Below are 26,243 nucleotides of genomic sequence, written 5' to 3' on the forward strand. Positions count from 1 at the left end.
GCTATTACATTGAGCAAGCCCTTGGATGTGCCTGAAGACGTGTACTATCCTGTGTACTTGTCTGGGGCGGCCGTTCGAGGTATATGCGCATTTGCGAAGGATAGGCAGGGCGCCGGCCAGAAAAATTTCGGGGAGGGCGGTGAAGCCCGGTATACGCCACACGCACTCACCTCTGGCTATGCCACCCACTGGTAAGTGATAAGACTCTACTTCCCACTCGTAAAATTACATAGTTTATTTGCCTCTTTCAAGCCCTATTACAGGAGGCAATGCATGTTATTTACAACTTGCTTCTTTAGAACTGGCGAGCCATGTAACTGGCCTGGAAGAAGGAAATAAACTCGTCAAACGTTGCAAAAAATGGGGAGAGGGGGTCACCGTATCACACAACAAAATAGCAAGTGCCACAAAACTAGACTGACCTAGAATACTCTAACAAAACCATCTGGGCATGCAACCGAAAGTCAACTAAACTAGACCGCAAGGACAACGTAAAATGTGGGACACGGTTACGACGTTATGACTACCTTCGAGATAGAGTGCTTTGCTCTTTGGTCTCGGAGGCAATACAAAAACTAAATATGTTTCAGAGACGAAGCGGGGCGCGTCAGTCGTTTCATGGAAGCGCCGGCGTTATTTTATTTTAGTTGTCTGGCGGAGCTGTACGTGTTCTGTGGCTGTACTATTGTGGTATTGTGTATTCGTATTGTCACGTATTGTGTTGTGGCAGCGCCTCGTTGTGGCTTGCAGCAGCTGCCACAAAAGCAAAATAGGGTGGTGAAAGAAGTAGCTGAAGCTGGGCAGGAGCAGTAACAGAAGCTGATTGTCGGTTGTGTGAAAGTGTATAGACGAAGAGTCTGTGAAATAGTGTGCAGTAGTGTGGACGAATAGCTGCGATGTTTTCGCGTGAGGTACCGAGCGGTTTAGTATGGATGGCAGTGTTCCAAGTTTTGTTGATTGTGTTCGACGTTTCGTGTCACGGTCACAGTCATCACAACGAACTCAACAAAGAGCGGGTACAGGACGGTGCAGTCGGATCCAGGGGCCAAAAGCACTTCGAAGCCGAGCAGCACGACACGAGCTTTGACCACGAAGCAATCCTGGGTAAGCTTCACGGGTTTGGCGAGATTTTGTCTTTGAAAGAATATAAGATGACGTGCTGATGGTCGTCTACGCATACGCATTATTCGATTGCTGGACCGTCTACGGTGCTTTGCGTCGCTGTCATGTGGTGCGTAGGCCGCGTCGGTTAATAACAGGATTTGAGAGTCGAAGCATACTCTGTTCCTCATCGCTTTCCGGAATTCTCCAAACCTGCGATCATTTCATTCCTTGCTTTCTTACGCTAAGTGAATATTCAAAATTATCCGCTTCGTATTCTCTTCTTCGGTTGTCTTTGCAGGTAGCAAAGATGCAGTTGAAGAGTTCGACCAGCTGCCCCCCGAGGAAGCTAAGGCCAGGTTAAAAGAGTTGGCGATTAAAATGGACAAGGATAAAGATGGCTTTGTTGACAGGCTTGAGCTCATTGACTGGATACTGCGTTCTTTCAAGTAAGTATTAACTATCGCACTTAAGCTAGGCTGCAGAATTGCGCATTGGGTTTCCATAAGCATTGGAAGGAATGAGCACCAAAACAGTGCCCACTGATCCTCATCAGTGGGCACTGTTCGTCAGACCATAAATAATTGCAGCTTTGACACACCTTTTTCCCGTCTAGCTAGATGGAAAATTTGGCATCATATTGGCAGTTCAACACCAGCTACTTTGTTGAGTCAGGTTATTACATGCAGTGTGCTGTGTTGTCATCAGAATATGCTGTGCTTGCCGTAGACACTCTGCGAAAGTTAACATAAGTCATCATTAGTCTTCTGTGTTCTTGAGGAATAGCACAACAGCAAAATATATAAGAAAAATGGATGGAAAAATTCACCACCTTGCACTTTTATACATGTGAATTTAGGGTAGGAATAGCAATTCGGGCAAGTTGGTCTAATTTCGTCGAGTGATTTTTGCATTGCAAAGCATTGAAGTGGGAAAGAAAAGACGAAAGGGTTAGCAAAAGAAACATTCGTTCTTGTCCTCCTTTCACTAACATTCTGTTCTTTTTTTTTATCTGAACTTCAGTGCTTTGAGCTGAAAAAATCAAGCCACGACTTTGGCGGTTCTCTTTAAGGGACCCTCAGATTAGCTTGGCCAGTCCCTTTTGTTATCCTGATATTCACTCCACAGGCCTTTGTTCACCGGGAAAATGTTACATTAGGAATAATTTATTCTGGGGTTATTTGCAATGGAATGATCCATTTTTGAAAACAGACCCTGGGTTACATAACATGGCCGCTTCCTTGACCTTTTTTGGCTTCAGTCTGCTGGCTTCACATGGTTTTGCCATAATTCAAGCTTTAAAGTCCCGGTTCCGTTTACTCTTGCTCACTGCATAGCTAGCATCCTGACTTTCACAACCTTTCTGCCATGAGGTGGCATACGAGGATTTATTGGCCAGCTAACTGCTCATAAGTTCACATACTACATGACTCCTGTGATTGAAAGAGTGTCCCACACCCTCCAACATGGCCTTGAGTGGCATTGGCTAGCACTCCCAGGGCCAGATATAATACACACAAGCACCTAAGCAGGTCAACGGGAGGACTGCTTCTGCAGTAGCTCAATGGTAGAGCAGTGCACGCATGATGAAGATTCGACTCCCATCAGTTGCTTGGTGTCGTCGCATCCATATTTTCTTTTTTACTCAAAACATTCTTTGGCTTATCCCAGACAAATTGTGGTAAGTGGGTAGGTTCCTGCCTCACCTCGTTTTGGGCTCTCTTTAACACTTTACTCACCGAGCTTTTTGGCTGAAGATAATACAAAAATACAGATTTCTTTTTTATTTGCCTAAATAATTATTTTTATTTTGAAATAACCAAAATATATCCTTAAAAGCAGTTTATTTGTAAGATACATGCAAAATATTTTTTTGAAAGTATGGAGAGAGGATTGGTTTCACTGCACCACACAGCGGAGTGTCTCCAACTTTCTGTAGTCCTCGTTGCAAAAAATGTCTCTCTGGAAATTCAAAAACAATACTGTGACAAGTGGGGCTCATGCATGTGACAAGAGATGTCAGATTCCTAAATTGTTGACTTGATGTGGTACATTTCAAAGCACAGAATCGTGCAGAGGGCTACTCCACATTCCTTTCACCAGATACGTGTAGTGGTTGGTTTCACAGAGAATGAAATCTGTTAGTTCATTTGTTAGAAACAATTCTAAATACGGTGCGCAGTTCCCGTCCTCTGTCACAGGGACCTTTATGCCAGGCGTGGCCGTGAAAAGAAACCTTGTCTAATGCTGACACGTTCAGATGCTGTCGTCGTCCGAATCCGACAACGCAGAGAATATACGCTGCTCAGTATCATCGCTGCTACTCTCGCAGGAAAATTGAACTTCTTTACTGCCCGAGTTCGACAAACCTTCTGCAAACAAATGTTTTTTTTTTTCCTTTTTTCTGGAGCGGAGCTGTTGTCAGCATGCGCACACACAGAGGACGATGCCATGTTTAAATCCCAGTTGCCGGCATCGAAACGTTACTCAAACAAAATGCAAGCTTTGAATTAGTTTTTTGTTTTCTTATTGCACCATCTGTTGAAGCCAAAAAGAACTAAACAAAATTCATCAGGGTAGCTTTACTGTGGCCATGCACAAGCGCTTGTTCCAGCATGGATGAACACAGCTAGTCTTTGGTGGGAGCGGCACAAACCGTGTAGACGAGCTCGTCTACGGTAGGGAAAGGGTTAATAAAAAGAAAATCCACGTGTCCGATGGTGAGATCGAACCTCTGGCTCCCAGCGAAGCAGCTCAATGCTCTAATCATTGGAGCACGATCACATGCATATTTTTCTCATGCCGATGCCAACTAGATCTTTGAAACAACTGGCGTATGCATCACATAGCATGAGCAAGAGCTTGTGCGCACGTGCCAATGAACACACACCATGAACGGGAACGTGCCGGCTAACGCTTTGAGACATTGTGTTATACTGCACTGCCTTCTGAATTGGCCCAGATCCCCCACTCCTGTCCTCGCAACAGGTAACTCTATGAAGATACTGTGTCGCATTGTCCAGCCTTTAGGATTGGTCCAGGTCATAACAGAACACTTAACGCTTATTCGTCGGAGTAAAAACGAAACTGTCATGTCGCTGTCATACTATCATCGTCATCGCCGTTGTATTGCTTCTGTCGCCGCACACCTTCTCGGGTCTCACACGCAATTGCTTGCTTTATGCACGCACATCGGTCCATCTTGTAACTCTTTCAAGAACTCTAAATGATGCTGGATAGCTAGCTACCTGCAAAATGTATCTTGTCTGTTGCAAATGTTATCTTGTTGTATTTATGTGCTTTAGGCATTGCCTGTTTTTGAGACAGGATGGAAAGCATGTGGATGTACATGGCAAATTAATCATTGGGACACCTTGACTTCAAGAATCCGTCAAAATCCCTTTACTCTAGGAAACTCTCAGTACTTCCATTACTTAACTATCACTCCCTCTCATGTGGTCTTTGTAGCATTGTCAACACATTTTTTTCTCATTTTACTTAATCATTTTTTGTCATGGTGGCATATCTTTCTACGCTTTTAAGGTTGAATACGCAAATAAGTTCTACAGGACTATGCAAGGTGGCAGAAGTTTCACAAAAGTATCTCGTATTCATTTAGGTTGTGCTAAAAGAAGCTAGCAGTAGGTATTAATCAAGAATCTGCATCAAAGATTATTAGTTCTGAAGTTTTCAACTATTGCAAACCTGTTGCAAACCTCACAGATCACTCGGAGACACTGTTGAGTAAGTATGTAATATGCAAAGGCATGCCGCTGGCTATACCATTTTGCCACAGAAAAGAGAGGTCATGGGTTAGACTCCTACTCATGATGGTGACATTATGTGAAAGTGTAATTCAAGAATGCTCATGTGCTATCAGTGTCGAATGAAACGTGAGCAGCGGAGTGCATGGCCGAAGCATAACCGAAGGTATAGTGCGCGCCATCCAGTCATACCACTGATAGGCACGCACATCTGGTTAGACTGCACTGCGTGATGATGCTTCCCCATACTGCAATATTTTAGTTTCTGATCTGGTTCTCTCCTATTTGAAAGCAAAAAAAAAAAAAGGCGGTGCAGTAAAAATGATGGCACAAACTATACCACGTGCACCACTGTATGCATTTCATTTGATGCCGATAGCACACATGGTTTCCCTTCACTGTGAGATAATACTCGCCCTATGTTTTCTTTTATTGTTATTTTTCACCTAAAAGAGAACCAGAACAGATGCGAAAACATTGCAGTATATTGGGAGCATCACCGCGCAATGCAGTCAAACTGGATGCACACTCCAGTCAGTGGTGACTAGACGGCGCACACTATATCTTCAGTTATGCTTCAGTCACGCACTCCACTGCGCGCATTTCATTTGGCGACAGTTGTACTCAGTTAAAATTAGTCCATAGCCTTCCACTATGGCACCCTTCAATCCCTTTGTGCAGCTTTGGTACACAAATGTGATCAATTATTGAATTAAAAGACTTGTTTCTCTCTCTCTTTTTTTCTGTAATGAGTTTCAGTCTGAACACCTTCAGATTGGTTTCCACCTCATCTGGCTACTATATATAGCCAATTGTTATGTGTGCTGTTTGCATGCAGTACACTGGCTTGGATTATTTCTAATCCCTTGAGAATTCTATGTAGTACTGTGTAGCAGAAACCTTTAATTCCCTTAGGTATCTCTTTTTTATTATTTGTGTCATCTTGGGTATAATTCGGAGCTAGTATTGTGTGAATGCCTGGTATTCCTCCCTAGCTTCCTTTATGGTGATCTCGCATGTGTGTTGTGTCCATGCGGTTTCTGTTGCTCTCAAAAGGTTGCTTACACAAGAAGAGGCAGCTGAGCGATTTGAAGATGAAGACAAGAATGGTGATGGAAAGGTTACTTGGGACGAGCATGTGAGTGAAGCCTTCGGATCACCACAGAAGATTTCGGACAGCGACAGTGAAGATAATGACTTGAGAGTATGTGACCTGCTTCCGCCTTTTTTGCCTTTGAAAGCAACAGTGGATGGGCCCTTGTCGATGCAGCCTCCGCAATATTAAGCATTTGCAGTTGCACATCTTGTGTCAGTCTGACAAAGTTAGCAGTAGACATGTCACACTGCTCAGATTTGACACTTTACTGGCTTATGCATAGTAAAAATCATACATAAAGGAAATGTGCTTGAGCAACTTGGGCTTTCTATTCTATTCACTATTATTAGTTTGCTATTATTATTAGTATTCTATTCACTAATCAATTAGTTATTCGAAGGTAAATTTTCTAAAATGGTTCTGTAGTAGTATTCGATTCAGTTATTAAATTTCACCATTGGAAGATCTCTGCCTGGAAGTATTTCTGTCTTTCCTCCATTGCTTACGTGTTGCTCAAGGTGTTAGGCGAAACAGACAAATGTAGGGCAGGAACAAGCAGTTGTGAAGTACTTGTCATTCAAGCCAGCTTTTCAGCTCACAATGAGCCACGTAGCCCTGTATATGTCAGTTCTGTGCTTGTTCAAGTTTTCGAGCGCATCGAATTGGTTTGTGCTATCTCAGCTTCAGAGCACATTTCACACTAAATGTCTGGCTTTCACACCTTGAGCTTCAAACAATACGTTGCTTCTCTTTATGTTTTTTTCCTTCTCTCATGGTACAGCTTTTTTGTTTTTCATCTTTTACGTGCAGCAGCTGCGTGAATGCATTTTGAAATTGAATTGTCGCTTTGACCAGCAGCTAGAGCACCTGCAAAAGTCTAATTGCGCTGATGTGGCGGCTCTTTAATTTCAGAACTTAGAGCGTGTAACAGTATTACAAAACCCCAGCCAATCTCTGTCAAGTCTTGTCGATTCTGTAAGAAGAAGCCGGAAGCAAGTGTGTATTTTTTGTGCTGCTGCCAGAAGATTTCATGCCAAATAACGCTGAATGATTTTCTGTTCAGTAACGACAGTTGAAACGTCAGCGTGTGCGAATGTGGACACCCACACCTGGCAGATTTCACAGTAGCACAAAGGCAACAAACTTGGCAATACAGTCCATGTGCAAGTTGTCTGTGCTACCAGTAAAAAGAGGCGCGGGCCAGTCAAGCCATACTAGATGCAATGATGTGAATAAAACAAGGGCATGAAGGCATGCAAAATGTAAACCTCAAAGCACTTGTCGAGTACATTTTCTGCGTATTCTATTATAACTATGTACCAACCAAGCCTTTGTACTGCTGCGATTCAAAGCTGAGTAAGCTGTCAGTTGCTGCCCTTTTGTACCCATGTCCCTTTGTATTCATATATCCCCAGCAAGCATTGTTAGACCTGGAGGACACGTGTGCACAGAATTTAAACCCAGGGCAGCATGTTCAAGAGGCCCTGGATGGTAGCGTTCTTTGATTTGCTTCTGATCTTACACGTTGATGGGATTGCTTCGACCTTTGCTATTATTTGTTCAGTATGTATGCATTTCAACCTGGATGTTGTTTTGTACCTTGAAGACACAAATGACAGTAATTTCAGGGTGTATGAATTTTACCGTCTTTGTGTTTGCCACTCTGTGCTCCACTGAGGTGGGAAGGTGAGACAGAATAAGCAAATCGACTGCCTAACCTGTCTCCCCCCTTTCCCTACACACATCCTTTTTTTTTTCCTTGTTAATAAAAGACTTAGTGCGCTATTTTCTCTTTTACTCAATACATTGAGATGAAATACATTATTTTATGTTAGCCTAACACCTAAAATGCTGTCAGCTTCTGTGTTACTCTGTTGAGCCATTTTTGTGCAATGTCCAAAGAAAAATATGTGACAAGACAGAATTGCAAGCTGCAAAACCTTTTGGGCTCAATTTTGGCATTGGCACTGTATGAAACAGGAAGATGTCAAGAATTTTGTGCAGCCTACACATGGAGCTCCTAGCTATATGTGCTATTTAATGTTACACAGTGTGATGTCATTGGAAAACTACAAAATTATGTGCAAGTGCTCAAAGCTAGCAGTTATTAGTGGAACATGTTAACGCGCATGACTCATTGCTACAAAGCAAAGTGTGCATTAAACGAGTAGAATTTGTCCTTGGTAATATTGGTACAAATGGAAGAGGGGTGAAGCTTGGGCTTAATGTTTAAATGGTTAAAGGCCCACTGCAGTGAAATTTTGGTTGCGTAAAAGCCTAGTTTAAGCTAGCGTAGATATAGGTGAGCCCCCATGCAAAATGTTCAACTTGAAATGCAATTGGAAACATCACAAAAGCTCCACAAACATGCAGCTCCTTGGCATGACCTGCGAAGTTAGGCTGTAGTGCACTGAAAAATCTCTTGAGGCAACATGCTGGGACTTGGGTCACAGCTGCTAACCACCCCGTACATGCATTGTCTGCTTAGGTGCTGCTTAGAGGCTGCTAACAAGAAAGTTATAAAATTGCTGACCCTGCGTTTTTGCCAAGATTGCTTCCGTGGTATGAACTAATACTCATTTATAACTGATTTAGCCAAAGTAAAATTTTGTTGCAGTTGGCTTGATCTGGGTAGGCACTGCCCAAATCTATCGCATTATGGAAAGCTGGTACGGAAAATTCAGGGATGCAATGCCTCCTGTCTTTCGTTTTACCGTCTTTCCTTGCTTACCAAGCTTGCGCTCTGTGGTAAAGGTGGCTGCTTTGTCGTTGCAGTGGCTGTGATTTACTAATACAGATGAACTTGATATCCCTCTGTAGTGTGCCTTTAAGGCATGCCAAAAGTGAAGAGATCCGTAATACAAAATATATCTTCTCTTTCAGCTTCTCGAAGAAGATGACCGTTACTTCAAGGCAGCCGATGCAAATGGAGATGGCGTGCTGGACAAGAATGAATTTCCCAAGTTCTCCCATCCATCTGAATTCCCGGAAATGCAGGAGGTAATTGAAGCATTGTGTGCTTTTCTCAACAGCTCTTACTTTTTACCCAGCTTTCAGTCAACACAGTTTGCCAGGCTGTTGCTAACAGCAAGTTCTCGAATGTATGCAAGCAGAGTGTTTTGTGGAGTAAAATATGTTTGCATGGCTTCCTCAATAAAATCACATGCAACAGCAAAGCAACACTAGCATGCGCAGTTCGCACTTCGACTCTGTTAGCATCTTGGCCTCAGCTCTGTCATTAGCTGGGCAAAAACGCAACATGAAGAAATGCACCGGAGGATCTATCGGTGTGTGGACTCTTATGACATAGAAAGTTGTTACAAAGGTTTGAAGCAATTGCTGAATTCTTTAAACATTGAAGTGGCGTCTTCAAGATTTTAAAAACCCTTAAATTTTATTAGGTGCTTAAAAATTGTTGGAACTTGCTCTTAGCTATGTGCAGGAAATGGTCTCTCTCTCTCACTTTCTTGCTTCTTTTAGAGCGCAGCTCTTAAACACTTGTTCCTGCAATGAACGTAGGCGAGAGCACATGAGGAGGAAAGTGGAGGAGGAGCGAAGGGGAGATGGCCTGTGCATGCACTGAGTTGCCGGCGGCCACGGCAGCTTGAGCCGTATGGGCGATCTCATCTGCGTTTCTTAAGGGGCATCATAGTGGCATGAGGTGGGGAGGATAGGTGGTCTGTGGGAAAGGGCTACCTACGCTTGTCCACGGTGTCGGCTGCTGAGGTCAGTCCACGGTACCAGCGTGTGTGACAGGGATCACTGCTCCTGCCAGGGGCGATGGCGAGCGGCTATGAGTAATGGCTGGATGCGACTCTCCCTTGGGTGTTGTCACTGCTGACCCTTGTGGCACGATTTCACCACGCCGAAGAACCCACTCTCGTCATTGGTGGAACGAAAGTGTGGGAAGAAAAGCATAGTGCTGCACAAGATTGATTGTGCGGCGATAATGGCTACAATATGGCACCAAAGTAGCATGCGTCGTCTCTATGGAAACAAAGCGCTGCATGAGCTGCATGGTGGCTGCTGTGAATCGCGCCCACATGTCACCCACACGCTGCCTCTCGCAATCTCCTGATTAGCAAGACATTCGTTTCAGTCTTCGCTCCGTTTTCAATGTGCCGCACGAGACAGTTTGTATGGACCAGCTACACTATTCACAGCATTCTCTTCCTAATGTACACCGTGTACCTATATAATCATAATACAAAATATTGACATGCGAAGTGAAGACATGTATAAAGCTGCACTCAGATTTCGTGTGAGGGAGTATCGTAATCGTCGGTGATATTTTTTTTTAGCTGCATATAACACTAGGAAGCGCTCGAATAAGGACCTCTATGTGGATTAGAAAGCAAAAGAGGGTAGTAAACATTCTAGCCGAGATGAAGAGGAAAAGAGATTGTGCATGTAATGTGTAGGGAAAGAGAAAGCAGGAAAGCGAAGCATAGTCGAGTACGGCAGAGAATTAGGTGTGATTACACCTAGTTCCTTAGAGTCTTACAGCCTTAGTACCTTACATATTGATACGGTATAACCATCACAAAAGCAGACACAGAACACAAGAAGAAGCGACAAGGACATGCACTTTTCCTTGTCGCTTCTTCTTGTGTTCCGTGTCTGCTTTTGTGCTGGTTATATAAATCTGAAATACCAACTAGCCCAGTCTCACACCTTGCTTTAGTACCTTACAGCATTGTGCTCTGGCACCTCCTCCTGTGTCTTCATTAATGTATTACACTTAATGACTCAATAAAACATTATTCTGATTCTGAAATTTGCAGGCATAGGATGGGTTCATGGTGTAAGACAGGTGCAATTGGAGGTCAATGGCAGAGGCCTTCGTCATGCAGGGAACATAAAGAAGTTAGATGATGGTGACACACAAATACACTAGAACTGCATCATAACGAAGTTGAAGGAGGAACTGAAATTACTTTATTATAACCATTACGCCGTTACCAATGTTATCTACCCTTATGGCCAGCAGTACTCAGTGAGGAAGGGAGTAGTTGCCGCTAGGCAAGCCAACACCAGTGCAACAGCCCACCATGGATTGTAGTGAAAAAAGTGAAAAAATGAGCACACATATGTCAATTTACTCTTCTGGCATAGACCAGTCTCTTGAATTATCAGTGGTTTTGTGAGTATGCCAGTGGAGCACTGTAGTCTTCTGGTGTCACAAGATGCCCTTGTGACTGTACGCAGGCAAACACTTCTAAACAGTATCAACTTCTTTACACTGTTGTCTAGCAATAAGTGTTGTATAAAAACAGAGGCTCGCAGTGGTTTGCTGGCACGCTCAACAAACAGAGCAAGGCCTCAAGCATGCGTGCTGCCCAGTCTCGGAGACCATGAGCCAAGGGGTCACCCAGAACACAAGAGCACAAAGCAAAGCCGTTGATCTTTCCCATGCATTGCGGACCCGTGGCACATAGAATGAAGACAATGAAAAACAAATGTATGAGTTACTGTCGTGGCTTGGCGTGTGCATCGTAATACAGTGTGTTGGGAAGTTACGCACAGGTATTTGGCTTTTATCAAGTACTTTCCAACTTGTTGCACTCTGTCAAATAACCGCAAGTGCTCTGGTTTTCCATGGCCTCTGAGATAGCATTGCACTGTTGTCTCCCTAATTAATAGCACAACCGAATGTCAGAGGCCATGGCTTCAGCATATCGCAGTCATCACTGCTTGGCATCAAAGAAGGGAAACATGTTGTTGATGAGTTGAAACACATTGCAAGAACAGAATTTGTTCTGATGCATTAAATTTGTTGCTAGTGGCGAGCAGTAAAACTTACTCACCAAGGCATAGCATAGTAAGGCACCAGAAGCACCAAAACCACTGGTGACAATTAGTGATGCTAAGTGTGGTCGCATTCTGATTGTACTTTTATAGAGCATCCATGTAAAAATTGTTTTGCATTACCCAAGAGATTGTGTACAAAAAACCTTGTAAAGAGAGCTAGCAGACTAACTGCTTGATTGCATGTTCTTTCACTTCTGCTGGTTGAATTGCATTGACAGCATGTTCCTATTTCTCCAGACATTGTACGAAGAGACAATGAAGCGCAAGGATGTGGACAAAGACGGCTACCTGAGCCTTGAAGAGTTCACGACAGAAGACCCAGACAAGCCACTCAGCAATGAGCAGTACATTGCAGAAAAGGAGCGGTTCGAAGTGGACTATGACAAGAATGGTGACAGAAAGCTTGACAAAGAGGAAACTCTCAACTGGCTGCTACCAGGAAATGAGTAAGCATTATCATTGTTCTCTCTTTTTTCTTAGTGCTGCAGCAGCGAAAAGCTCGAAATTGGATTTACGCTGTCCGTCTGCTCTTTAGGTTATATAGTCCTAGTCATGCCACCGCTGTCGTTTGTGTGTTGTTATCGCATCATCACGCTGGCTTCTGATTCTCATATTTGACATAGTAAAGCAGCACACACCACGAAAGATAAGAAATGGGCAGTGGACAAGTGCATCTCTCGAATTGTTTGTACTTAGTCTTCCGTAGTGAACAAAGAAAACATGTGCCACTGAAGGAAGGGATGCAACAACTTTCACATACGAACTTGCATTAAAATCATCTTCGGGTGGTTACAGGCAGTTTATGGACTCCCTAGAGGCCCCCGAGAATGTCCAAAAAACTGGGCAATCTGAAGAAAAAATGAATGCATGCCTTTTACTGCCCCCAAGGGCTCAAATCGCCATGGGCGTACAAAATAGCTCAGAAGATATGCCAGCACACTTATCAGGTGTATCGGTCCTCATACTTTGACAGCAGGTGCATGTGTGTATAACAAAGGAATATGTACATTGGGGGCAAGGACTTACAGAGTTGCCATCTGTCGGAAGCACCCCCCCTTGCGTAGTATGAGGGATAAGACGGCGCGTTCCTCATGGGTTTGGCTTACGACACTCAATAAAAACACCACGCGGCAGCGCTCCTGGAGATTTCTGTAAGTACTCTCAATACGGGGGAAGTTTTTTACTGTCACAATAATAATCTTGGGCAAACTGAAAGCACAGAAACGTTTACAGACGCTATCTCCTTACCGAATATGTACAGCGAACGCCACTGCGCGCGGTCACCACCATGGAGTCTCCTGAACCAGCTTCTTCCGTGTAAGGTAGGCAAATGCTGAGAGCAAACTATATGAAATATGTTCATATAGTGGGCTGTCTGTATAACCGAATGGAGCATAACAGAATGAAGCCTCAATGCAGCAATCGCATGGGTTCACAACGACTGACTGCGCGTCTGCATGCATGTTCACGCACGATGTTTGCTTTCACTGCGAGCACGTTTTCGCACCATGCCGTGGGCTTTAGGCTGCAGAATATGAGCATTTGACAGTACACAAGCAACCATTGTTGCATGGATGCTATCAGAGCTGTTCAAAAGTCATTTCGTTATAGAAACTTCGACGCCTGTTCGTCCTCCATGCTGTACATTACTGTTTTGAGATTCCCGCCACCTTGACGCTCTTGACGACAATCTTGAATGAAACCGCATGCCACACATTCAAATTTCATGTGCACAATTCTTGCAGCAATGCCCCTTTTAATGCACCTGAAAGCATAATGCAGCTTGTAGCAGTGCGGCAGTTGGCTGCAGCCTTGCTGTGGAGAAGAAAACCACTTGAAGATTCGCACATGAACAGAACATGCTAGCACGTCCGTCCAGAGCAGCCACATCTGGCTACTGCTCCTAGAAACCGTTGGCACCATGTCTGGCTGGATCCAACAGGGCACAAGGCTGCCTCTTCGCAGTGCCTACACCCGTATTTGCTTGCATAATGATCACACTTTTTTGTCAAGAAAATTGACGGAAATTCAGGGCTGCAATCATTACGCAGGTTAAATTACCAGTGAAAATATTTTTTTTTTCATCCCACGTTTGCTGCAGGATGACAACAGGTCAACAAGCAGGCGGCTGCCACTGTAGCAGTGTGGGACACCAAAACAAATATGGCAGTCAGCAGAGCAAGCCGAACGGGCCGAACGCGATTTTTGTTCTTCTTGTGTGTACATTACGTGCATTGAAACAGTTTCTTCCGTATCAGTAATGAATAATATCGTTAATATCAGCAAGTTTGCGACAATAACATACCTATGTCCACTTTGAGGGGACAGAAACAGAGATGGGTGCGTGTAGCTGCCAGTGACGTAGAAACACGTGGCGGGCATGCTGCGGAAACTGCGGCATTTGTCTTCACTACTAGCCTAATTTGGCACGTTTCCACTAAGGATGGGCGAATATCTTAGCTGTGTTACAAGCGTCGGCGTATGAATAGGGTACACTTCTAAAGTGCCAGTGTAAACGTTGCCACCATAGTTTCCGCTCGCAATTTGTTGCGTGCTCACGAGTGCAGACGAGAAAAATCGAAAGGCGCCTTTTTTGTTGGTGTTGTTGTTGGCCAAAACCATTATGAAGCCTACAAGTAATAAAGCCAAGGCAAGTTTGGTTGTAGCTTTCTTTTTCCATGGAAGTGCGGAAAGTGATGGAAGGAATGGAATGGGGCATCTGCTTAAGAATGTTCGGTGCGTGCAGACCGCTTGGTATGTCTTCAAGAGTCGTTCACGTAGCATTCGACAGCATTCGACAGATGGTAAGCGCGATCATCATTAGCTAGACTTGGCACACGACATATCGCTGCAACAAGTTTGGAGTGCGACCGTTACACAGGAAAGAAGAAAAAAACGAATCTTGGCGACAAAATTCAGGAGTGCGATCATTGTGCAAGTAAATACAGTAATTGGTTACCCGGGCAACCAAGCCAGCCATGCCAGCGTCAGCATAGCAACTGGAGCACGGCCAGTACAACAGTATATCTGTGCTAGCAGATACCAGCTGCACTGCAGCCTCCAGGAGTTCTGTATTGCCCAACCGGCCCTCCAGTTTGCGCAATTGGACAACCACTTCTTCATTAACGTGACAGACCCACTGCTGCACACAGCAGGAGCTTCCAAAAGGCCTGCTCGCAGAACTGCGACTCCCACCTCCTGGGCTGAGCATCTTTGAAGACCTACACCACACCATTGCCAGCTACTATGCAGCCTCATACCCTTGATCTTGTCCTCTTGGCGCGCACAAACACAAACAGTCACATCCTGCATTTTTGTGATGCACACTGTGAGCGTGCACCCGTGCAGCTCGTCATCATGCACCACCCCAGGCCGCGAACCTCCCTTCAGCCTGGGAGTCGTTGCCCCAGCTCAGACACACCTGCTATTTGCAAAGAGGAAGCTGGGCCAACCACAAGCACTCTCCGCTTTTTCACAGCACCCATCGCTCCTTCCACGTGCACTGCCACACCTATTGTATTGGATGGCCTCTCTCACAACGGCTTTGGAGATTGTGTCTCTGGCTTCACGAAGCACGATTTCTCTAGCTGTAGCATGGGTATGCCATGCTCGCCAGCACAAGTGCCACCTCCACCAGCTAAGGCTTTTGAACATGGAACCTCAGCACATCTGATATTATTGAAACGCGCTGGATCTATGCTGTGTGTTGCGTGATGGCATGGTCATGATGTGGCGGGATAGGGTGACAATAACAATGCCATTGTCAGCGAGACATTAACTAATGTCACCTGGTAGTTGCGTGTGGAAATTAACCAGCACACGGGTATGTGCACAATGCTTAGTGACACATTTTTTTCCACATTTTCGCACTCTAAAATATTGGCCTTACATGATGACAGGCTTTACATCTGTCAAGAAGTATACAGTTAAGACTCGATCTAATGAAACCCGATTTTAGAAAGTTTCCAATCTAACGAAGAAATCTACATTCCCTGGCAGATACCCATAGGGTTCCATGTTATCATCAACCCGAATTAACGAAACAAACTTGGCCGAACTCAATTAAACAATGTTGTTCTTAAAATAAAGAGTAAGAAAAGTGGTGATTTCGTTCTAATTTTGACACAGACAGGTTCTTCTTTGAGCGTGCGCTCCAAAGCTATCAGATTAAAACATCTAGGTGCCATGGTCACATCCCTAGCTTTATTTTGACGAGGCTGCTTGCTGCGCCCATGCACGGAACAGCAGACTCAACACCGCCTCGGTAGGGGCGGTGGTGGTTGCTTTCGTTATTTCATGGTTTATGCAACAGATGGCTGGATTAGCGGCAAATACAATGCCACGGTAGCCTTTGCGTGTTGCTACGTTACAATTTTAGATTTTGATGGACCGAAAAATTCGTTTCTCGATTTTCCGAACTTCCAGATTTAATGAAATAATTCGAGCGTAGTTATCACTTCGTTAAATCAAGTTTCAACTGTATGATATAAGACAGTCATAATGTGTGTGTGTACGCATTGTGTGTGTGCTAGGAGGGAGGTGTAGCTTTCGCTTTCATTGCTCATAGCCTTAGAACTTAACCAGATGCATTTCTGAGGCTTATTAATGCTTTCCCAATGGTGTATGGCCATGAAACAAAGTAGAAGAAGAATCTGTATAGTCGAGCGTGCCTGTAATGAACCTGGGCGTCACACGGCACCTGCTCATTATGTCGCAATGCTCTTAATGAATCGACAGCTCAGAATAGGGGAAAGGAAACACCATAGTCACTAAACGAAATGCAGTATTTATCGGGGAGAAACATCGGCAATAGTCATTTGCTTCTGCATAAGCAAGACCCTATGATGGTCCTCTCAAGCTTAGTTAACGCGAAAGTATGCTTCTCACCAAGGCGCTCAGAGTAGACAAGCTGCCAGGCTTGAAATGCATGGCATGATTATCACGATTGCAAATGCAACATGCAGCAAACGTCTGCCCCTCCACAAACATATGTTTTTGCTAGAAACCACAGAATGTGTGGCGTCACGATGTGTAGTGTTAAACTGACAACTGTTTGATTTCTCCGCCTTGCGCATCAAAGCTATGCCTGCGCCTTGTCGCCAGGCGTCAATTGCACAAGAAATTGTGCCATGTGGTTTTTTTCCAATTCTTCATTGGTCGCTTGCATTCCACAATTCTCAGGCAATGCTCCCCTCCGCTCCAACGAAGTGGTCCCAGCCAATGGCATAGGCTGTCATGTCATAGTCCACGGTCGCTGCCACAAGTCGCTGCTGGACTGGTTTTGCAAGGAAGCATTGGCACCTTTTACGGTTAATGTAGGCATGACCATGTCATGACCGACTTTTCATTTACCACCTTCAATAAACCATGAACACAACAGAGCGAGGCTGGTACTAAACTTACTTAGCACAGAAAACAGAGGTGTGTAAAAAGGTTCCCAAGGCATGGTGTGTGTGTGTGATGTTGTGTGTGGCACCTTTGGAGGCCTGCTCTGTATTTTACAGCATCTTTCACAATGTTTTGCCTGATAAGGGCTGTACCCTACAGCAAACCTGTCTTGATGTCACCACTAATTGTGGTGTCTGGGTAGTCTGCCTGAAACAAGCACAGGAAAGTACTAAACCTGAAAGGGGGCTAGGAAAAACAACCAGCATGTGGCAAGAGCACTGAATCGTAGTGAAAAGAGCTGAGCAATTCTGCACAGCTTCAGGCTTATTGATTAGAATGACGTGGCTTGGGTCTCAGATTGATTAGGCATATTCCAGTCTGGGGCAGGCATAATTGATGTGTAGTCTTTTAAGCTCTGCACAGGAGCCAGTGAGAAGTTTCACTATAAAAAAGCAAGCACGTGATTTGTTTAAATATGATGTGAGTCAGCGTGCAGTTGGAAGAGAGTGTAAGAAATCTGTACAGTGAGGTACTCGAGGGCAGTTACAGAATTTACTGAAATGCCTGTATGAGAATAAGTGGGACATGGTGGTCAACTGTGGGAAACTCTCAGTAATTTGCATTTGGTCATGTTCATTTCCATATTAGATATTTTACACTAGGCAGTTGTGGTAATTATATAAGCTTTGAAATTAGCAGTATGGGAGTAACAAGAAATTTTCCGATAAATCATGCAGTCATCAGCAAAAGGGCAAAGAGAAGAAGAGATATCATTAGGTAAATAACAAATTCACATAAAAACTCCTCTGGCAGCTGTTTCACTATGTGTAAGCATTGTGCCACTTGCTTATCTCCACACAGCCTGGTGTCATTTTCAATGTAATGAAACCTGATCCTACCAGTATAAACCCTTATCAACCCTTAGTGATTGTTATCAACGTTATTGTGACATACCAAGTTCTGTTAGTGAAAATGTTTTTAGTCTGGTGAAGCACTGGTGGGTCTATATTCAACTGGCAAGATTTAAGCATTAGTAGTTAATAGTTAACATTATCGCAAACTTTCAAGAAGTAAAAAATATGCAGTTGATTAGACTTCCAGAATCACCGAATGCATGCAAGTCGCAAGTCAGTAAATGTGACCAGTTGCATCTTGCAGGAAAAATGTGTCCAAGATCTGTGTTGACTGTAGTGAAATGACTTATCTGAATCGAGGGAGCTTGTTAAATGTGTGTAAATAATGTGTTCAAATAGTTTACATGTAACAGATGATAAATTAAATAGGCCCATAGTCATGTACATGGGTTATGTGTGTCAACAGACTTGTGAAGTGGAACTACCTTGTCTGTTTTCTAATCTTGTGGCAGCTGCCCATCATGAAGCGACTAAATAAAAATGCAACACAGAGAAATAGAACATACATGTTTAGTCTTTTGGGGAAACTTTAATAATAATATTTGGGGTTTTACGTGCCAAAACCACTTTCTGATTATGAGGCACAGTTGGAGAAACTTTGAACTAATGCCATCGTTACCACATTAGCATGATTGTTTTAAGTTATCAATAGTTTACCTATATCAACAGGGTCGACAGTGATGGAATCCACTGGAAAGTACTGTTCACCTGTGGAAGATAGAGGATTGAAAATTGTGGAACCATTAAACAAAACTTAAAGGTGCCATTAAGTAACCAGGTGCAGGTGTGTTAAGGAACCAGCTCTCCTGATTGGCTAAATGAAAATAGTATCCTTTCTTTTAACAATATTAAAAAACACTTTCACTTAGTTTTCAACAGTTTTGGAGATGTAAGCCTACTGTTTCCTCTGCCCAAACTTGATTTTCTGCTGCTTCAGTTTCCATCACATTGTCTGGTTGCGTGACATACTGCATATTGGTCAATGCCACAACTATTCTCCTTTCAGGCTTCGCATTTTCTGATTGGCTAGAGAAATTTTGCAGCAGAAACCTAATGTTTTCTTGTTTTCCTTTCCATTCCTGTGCTTCATTTCAGTGAAGTTGCAGAACAAGAGGCAGAACATCTCATAGCCAATGGTGACGCTGACAATGATGGCAAGCTTTCCATACAAGAGATTATTGACCACCACGAACTCTTTGTTGGAAGCGAAGCAACTGACTATGGCGAACATCTACACAACACCAGCCGATTCAGTGATGAACTTTAGGGTCACATCATCCTTTTGTGTATTGTGTGTGTGTGGACGCATGTATCTTCCTGTGAGTTAGTGGATACAAACTGAAGCAACTTGAGGCATGGCTGTCCCGAGTGGGAGTTTCGTTTTGTTTTATAAACTTTATTTTTGCTCAGGTATGTCCGCACCTTGTCATGTTCGTGTGTCAGGCAGTTATTTATCTGTTTGTGGGTGCTTCTGCAGAGTGAATGATTTTATAGACCATTCAAGGCCAAGGGTACAATAAGGAATCTCTATGCCTCCTGTTTGCGCGTTATACTCTTTTAAACAGCAGTAAACTGGTGCGTGTATCTATATGCATGTATATGGGCCACTATATTGCACAAGCATGCTGTTCACTCACCTGAATATGTGATATTTTTCTATTATTGGAGTAACAAACTGTGGGTAAACCTATCCAACAAGGTCTAAGCGATTTAAGTGAAGTTCTTTCTTCCTCCATAGGAAAGGATTATGTTTCATAGTAAAGTGACCCAGCAATATCTGTGAGCATTGCCTTGTACTAATACAACTGAATCCCATTGATATGCTTAGTGTCCATATGTTTTACAAGCTTATGTATCGATGAAGCCAGGTCCTACTAAAATGCTTCTAGACCTCGTGTATTGCTACCCTTCCCGATACCCATTATTATGACCTTTCCTAATACATCATGCCATGGCATGCTTGCACAACACATAGCAAATTTGGAACATATTAACAAAGAAAGCATGAAGCACCCTGTTTCTTCTTTAATTGTGGTAAAGATGCTTGTAAACAAGAAAAAGATCTAATCTGGCACATATCAGACAGTTGCACAAACCACGCATTTGTGGTGGAGCCATGAAAGAAATGGCAAATGAGTATCGGGCTTCTTACCTCGAATAAACTGCTGAATCTCTTGAATTGAAACACCATCCTAATTTGTCTGACCAAGTAAAAATGTTCTCCGGCAGGACACACGCGCTCTTATCCCACCGTGTGTCTGCTCCCTCCCCCTTCACCTTACTAGGGCGGAGGACGTTGTGCTTAGGAGGCTTCGGGCCGGGGTGGCCCTTACACCGGCTGTTGTCTCAAGGTGGAACTGGTCGCATTTACCACTGGGTGCTACGTGTCCATACTGCTCCGTTCCTGTGGTGGAATCAGATGCATACCACCTAATATGGACATGTACGGGTTTACAATCGGAACGCTCGCGTCTCCTACTGCAAGCCGGCCTCCGCTACAGTGTGACAACCAGCTATGACCGCTGGATACATGACAACAGATTCCACAAAACACTGCTTCAATTCATACACAACACAGGCCTCACAGCACACATATAATACAGATATACGCTCCACGAATTATGCCTTAAGGGCAAGCCTTCATCGCAATAAAAAAAAAAAAAGAAAAAAAAAAGTACTTTACAAAGTGCTCCCTGCTAATATAACTTTTCCTACAGCCGTGTAAAAAAAAACTTTTCACTGAGCAAAAAACCTTGAAACTTGCGTGTTCACCCTGGTGTTATAGGGTGTTACAATTTAATCTTGAATTGTAGGGTGAAGTGACAATCACTACAATCACGCAACAATCCAAGGTTATGTTACCCTACCAACTCACCCAGCTTTCTATCATTTTGTGTTACAGTTTGATTGTGAAGTTTGAAAGGGGGGAAATTTTGGCCTTTATTTCTTTCTGTCTAAATAAATGCAGAGAAATTTGAAAGAACATTATACCGGTGTAAGCTACAGCCTCCCTTTAGTGTCTCTTTCATGATTCTCTCCATGGGTGTATGCAGATAAAGATAAGTCTATCCGGTGGCCATTCTTATTTTGATCAAAAATATATATATATTGCTGACCAAGTGCCCAGGAAACAAAATCAATCTGTTTTGCTGGAAAAAAAATGGATGTATGGGGCGAAATGCAAGAACACTCATGCACTTAGATTTAGGTGCACAGTAAAGAACTCCTGGTGGTCCAAATTATTCCGGAGTTCCCCACTACGACATGCCTTGTAATCAAATCGTGGTTTTGGCACGTAAAACCCCACAATTTTTTTATATGAAACTGCCGGTCACTGAAAAGCATATTTATGTGAATTTAGCTGAATCTGCATTTTGGTTAACTCCCAATGGAAAAGTGTCGTGGCTATGGCTCTAAGAATATTTAGTGATGGAGTACAGGTCAGTAGCATCGATTCTAATTAATTATTACAAAGTATCATCGCTGTGAGGAAAGAAAAAAAATTGAAAATTGCACAATATTAGCCAAGGCCCAGATTTTTTTTATTTCTCCATATCTGCTAAGAGCACGATTTTCAAATTTTTTCAGCCTGTCCAGTTGAAATTTGAGGCAACTGTTTTTGCTCTAGGCACCACTAAAGGTTCACGAGAAGCCCTCAAGTTTAGACCTGTTGCTCAATTAGCGGAGTCTTTTTTTTTTTTTTTTAAACCATCCTCGATTTTCTTTAGAATTTCGCATATTGTCTAATGACTTGGGCCAATGTAATCTGGAAAAACATGTTGCATCATTTCTGTTGTTTCTGAATTGCAAAGCGAGAAGTATGAGCAAGCAAACAGCATGCCTGCTACATACAGTGGTCCGCACATCCTCATAGATTCGGGCTACCTTCTTTTGTGACACACCTGCCGCAGTTGCTTAGTGGCTATGGTGTTCGGCTGCTAAGCACGAGGTCGAGGGATTGAATCCCGGCCTCGGCGGCCACATTTCGATGGGGACGAAATGCGAAAACACCCGCGTACTTAGATTTAGGTGCACATTAAAGAACCCCAGGTGGTCTAAATTTCCACAGTCCCCCACTACAGTGTGCCTCATAATCAGAAAGTGGTTTTGGCACATAAAACCCCATAATTATTATTATTATCATTATTTTTTTTTTTGTGACACGAAAATGCTCCAGGATGGTTCGGAAAGTGAGCATTGGTAAAACAAAATTTTGGGGTGATAAAGCTCGGTGCTTTCATAGACAGGAATTGTGAAATCTGTCCATGGGCATAGCGATAGAGCGGTGGGGCAATTGTCCCATGGTTTGGAGCACTTACCCTTGTTTTGGGGCCTTTAAAAACATGTCCTGCATGCATTTCTTTAGAAACAGAATGGAGCAGATGCGAGAACAATTTTTTAGCTGTACACAAGGTAGCAAATTAGTCAATCCGGGGGAGTGCTCAGCGGAACTCTCAGTGAGCCAATATCACATTGGGATGTGCATTGCGAATGACATCTATAAAAAGGAACAGCCTATGCACTTTTGATCTTTGAACACTGTTTATCTAATGTTCTTTTCAATAATTTTTGTACCAGTTTCAGTCTAACGATTGGTGATTAATAGTTTCTAATGAGTTTCAGTTGAATTGTGTGTCACAAGTACATACACTAAAACTTCACTATGACAAATTTGAAGGGGGAGCTGCTCTTCATTATATCCATTACTTCGTTATAATGATTGTCCACCCTCCTGTGAGGCCGGTATTGACTGCCAGGGGAGGTGAGGGTGTGCTGTTAGGAAGCTCTGGGTAAGCAAATGGCAAGGCATGCTCTGCATCGCCAATGAGGACGCAAAACATTTTCTGCCTCTTTTTTGTCAGCGAGATATCTGCTAGTTTTCTTACAACTGTACAGTACAGTACAGTACAGTACAGTACAGGCGGGGGGTGGCTTTGTCAGAGCCAATGATGATGGGAAAAAAGGATGGAACATTTAATGGAACGTTTTAAAATGGTGTTGAGCTTAATGCAAACGGCTGTGCATGTGAAACAGGTTATTGAGGCCATGCTTAGACAGTGTGACACACACTACATATACATATTGCAAGTGACGCGCTGCTTTGGCCAAGGCAATTTGGTGCATTGCCAGGTGTCCAACAGCTCTCTGTAGTTTTAATGCAATAGCGTTAAAGGCCTCACGTAACAAAAAAATCCGGTGTCAGCGTTGGAGGTGGTTTCACGAAAAATCATTCCGAACCACAACCACGCAGGCCCTCCACATGGCACAGAGGTACCCGCTGTAGTTGCTCAGTGGCTATGGTGTTGAGCTGCTGAGCACGAGGTCACAGGATCGAATCCCAGCCACAGCAGCTGCATTTCAATGGGGGCGAAATGCGAAAACACCCGTGTACTTAGATTTAGGTGCACGTTAAAGAACCCCAGTTGGTCGAAATTTCCAGAGTCCCCCACTACGGCGTGCCTCATAATCAGTAAGTGGTTTTGGCACGTTAAACCCCATAATTTAATTTTAATGGAACAGAGGTGTTACTGAATTAATTGAATTCCTCAAAGTAAAATGTGTCAAGAAAATTGTAAATTATAACCTAAACACAACCTACACACAAGATAGTGTGGGAGTGTAATTTGAATAAGCCAGAAAACGTTCTGTTACATGGGAACTCAAACACAAACCCCTTTACCAGCGGTTTGTTCATTCATAGAGCGGCATGGCCTGCTCAGTTCCTTGCAACAGCACCATCCAGATTGTGTTTGCCTCCATGCATTCACAAGAAAGCTGTGGTTCTGGGAAGCGTGACAAGCAGTCGGGGATCTTTGGATGCTATCGCGTTCCACTCTTAAACGCGAAGCTTAAGCATCCTCCAAATTTTTGAGCTGCTGTTGCTGACTACTAAATTACAAGCAGCGTTACGTGCCGCTAGATTTTGGCCAATCGACGCAAAATGAGTAGTAAAACTTCATTGTGAACTAGACAATGTTCGTCATATCTTGTATCCATTTAAAGTGTTTTTTTTCCTTCGCAACAATGAGATTTTGTGAGAGATCTTATTTACAGGAAAGGCAGAGAGGTCGAACCTGTGCTGGTGCACTCTAGTCTGCTCCTCTGCACTGGAGAACAGGAAAGGGGAGTGAACGTATAGAGATGGACGGTGATGAGGAGAAGAGGACTGGATGCTTATGCACATTAGACTATGGCCTTATACTAAAGCTGCTCGTCTGTAGACTCGTACCATGCAGGAATTTCAACAACACTTTCATCGGGTGCCTTTCAGTATATTAGGCCATGGGCTGAGAACATACAGTGCCCTAGCTACGACAGTGCATGCTTGTCTGCCGACATTGACTAGGTAACTGTCCAGCGTCTGCCTCTCTGGCATATATGCTGGGCAACCAGATAATGTGTTCCAGCATTTCAGGCGCCTGAAAGTGTTCGCAGTCGGGGCTATCTGACCAGCCGATGACGAGTGTGTAGCGGTGGCTGGAAGCAATGCCCAGCCGAATCGTGCATACCAATGATGATTGCCGCTGTGCAACCTTCAGGGACGTACAGAATTTCCCATGTAGGTCGACTGCACTTGAGGGTCTGTTTCAGTCAGAACTTAAGGGGAATTGCAATAATTTCAATGTAAGCATTACTTCGTTATAAGCCGTTACATTATAATGAGGTTTGGCTGTAAGCCGATAGGGATCACTCATGTTTTCTGTGGCTTTTCATTCAATTTGAGGGGATGGATGGGATAAACATTAAAGCATGGTTTTTATGGTACCATGGCTTGTCGGAGCTACTGCACCAGTTAATGGGCCAAGTATATATATATCCACCAACCCTTGTTTTGTTGGAGCTGGCTACACGTAATTGTGGAATTGAATTCTGGGATTTTACGTGCCAAAAGCGCAATTTGATCATAAGGCATGCTGTAGTGTGGAACTCTGGGTCCTGACCACCAGGGGATCTTTAAGGTGCCTTCAATGCGCGGGACGCGCACTTACATTTGCACGCCCGAAACACGTTGTTCCACCTTTTATAGCTTCGTTCGTCATCGTGCTGTTTGCACTCACAAACGCAACTCGATTTACACACAACGCGTTGTTTCACCGTACATAGCTTCGTTTGATCCCAAACCACTGCTAGGCGTGGCCTGGGCCATGCGGGCGACGTCTGTGATGTTTCTCTGGGGTTGGGGACTAGGAAGCTCAACGGAGCTAGGTGCATTTCGCGAGACTTAGGCACCCCTAGGATGGAAAGTACCTATATGCGCAGTTCCACTTGGCGCGACGCGCGGGCGTGCTGCAGTCAACCGGCTGGGCGGGCGTGCGAATGTAAATGCGCGCACGGCGCCATGTGCGTTTTTACATTTCGCCCGCATCGAAATACGGCCACCTCGGCCGGGATTTGATACCACGAACTCGTGCTTAGCAGTGCAACACCATAGCCGCTAAGCCACCGCGGCGGGTCACACGTACTGTCGATCTGTCCGGCACACCAAGCAAGAGTTTCACTATGTTACCATTTAATCGTCATCAGCCTATTTTTATGTCTACTGCGCTGAACGAAGGCCTCTCCCAACGATCTTTAATCCTGCCTGCGCCAGCATGACGCCATCCCATATCTGAATATTTCCGAATTTCATCACAACGCTTAATCCTCTGCCGTGCTCGGCTGTGCTTGCCTTACCTTTTTAGTGGCAATTTTGTAACTTCTATAAACAACCACTTATCTGACCTACACATTACATGGCCTGCCCTGCTACGTTTCACCGTCCTAATCTCAACCATAATATTGGCTCCGTATGATCTGATTCCCGTCTCGTGACGTTATGCCTATATTTTTTGTTCAGTTGCTTGCGCGGTCCCTAGAACTCCTCTACAAGCGGTTTTGTTAACCTCCCAACTTTCTGCCCATATCTAAGTACCGGTAAAATTCAATGATTGTAGACTTTTAAAGCATGGCGGTAACCTGCTGGTTGTATGATTTGGTAATGCCCGCCACGCGCCCACCAACCCATTTTTTTTTATTGTATAGGTTTCCTTCACTTGATCTAGGTCATTCACCCGGATAAACACACTCCTTCATAGATTATAAAGGCTGATTGCCAGTCACGAGTTCCCGTTATCTTGCTAGGCTATTGAACATTACCTTATACTTCCACGTATTAACATTCAGACATAC

General features: G+C 43.9%; 1 protein-coding gene across 1 annotated transcript; it reads left to right on the forward strand.

Annotated features, from left to right (window-relative positions):
- Positions 1-634: 634 nt before the first annotated feature.
- On the forward strand, positions 635-19,613 carry LOC142557686 (reticulocalbin-2). The gene is made up of 6 exons (XM_075669707.1): positions 635-1,104; positions 1,403-1,550; positions 5,922-6,069; positions 8,845-8,961; positions 12,010-12,218; positions 19,170-19,613. The coding sequence occupies exons 1-6, from the start codon at positions 897-899 to the stop codon at positions 19,339-19,341; spliced, it is 1,002 nt and encodes a 333-aa protein (XP_075525822.1). The 5' UTR covers positions 635-896; the 3' UTR covers positions 19,342-19,613.
- Positions 19,614-26,243: the final 6,630 nt, after the last annotated feature.

The sequence above is a fragment of the Dermacentor variabilis genome, chromosome 9 (genome assembly GCF_050947875.1).
Source record: "Dermacentor variabilis isolate Ectoservices chromosome 9, ASM5094787v1, whole genome shotgun sequence".
Taxonomy (NCBI): domain Eukaryota; kingdom Metazoa; phylum Arthropoda; class Arachnida; order Ixodida; family Ixodidae; genus Dermacentor; species Dermacentor variabilis.

Excerpts from the sequence above, each read along its gene's own strand:
- LOC142557686 (XM_075669707.1), top strand. The coding sequence starts at position 897 with ATGTTTTCGCGTGAGGTACCGAGCGGTTTAGTATGGATGGCAGTGTTC. Across the intron at positions 1,105-1,402 it reads TGACCACGAAGCAATCCTGG|GTAGCAAAGATGCAGTTGAA; the intron begins GTAAGCTTCACG and ends TTGTCTTTGCAG. Across the intron at positions 1,551-5,921 it reads TGGATACTGCGTTCTTTCAA|GTTGCTTACACAAGAAGAGG; the intron begins GTAAGTATTAAC and ends TGCTCTCAAAAG.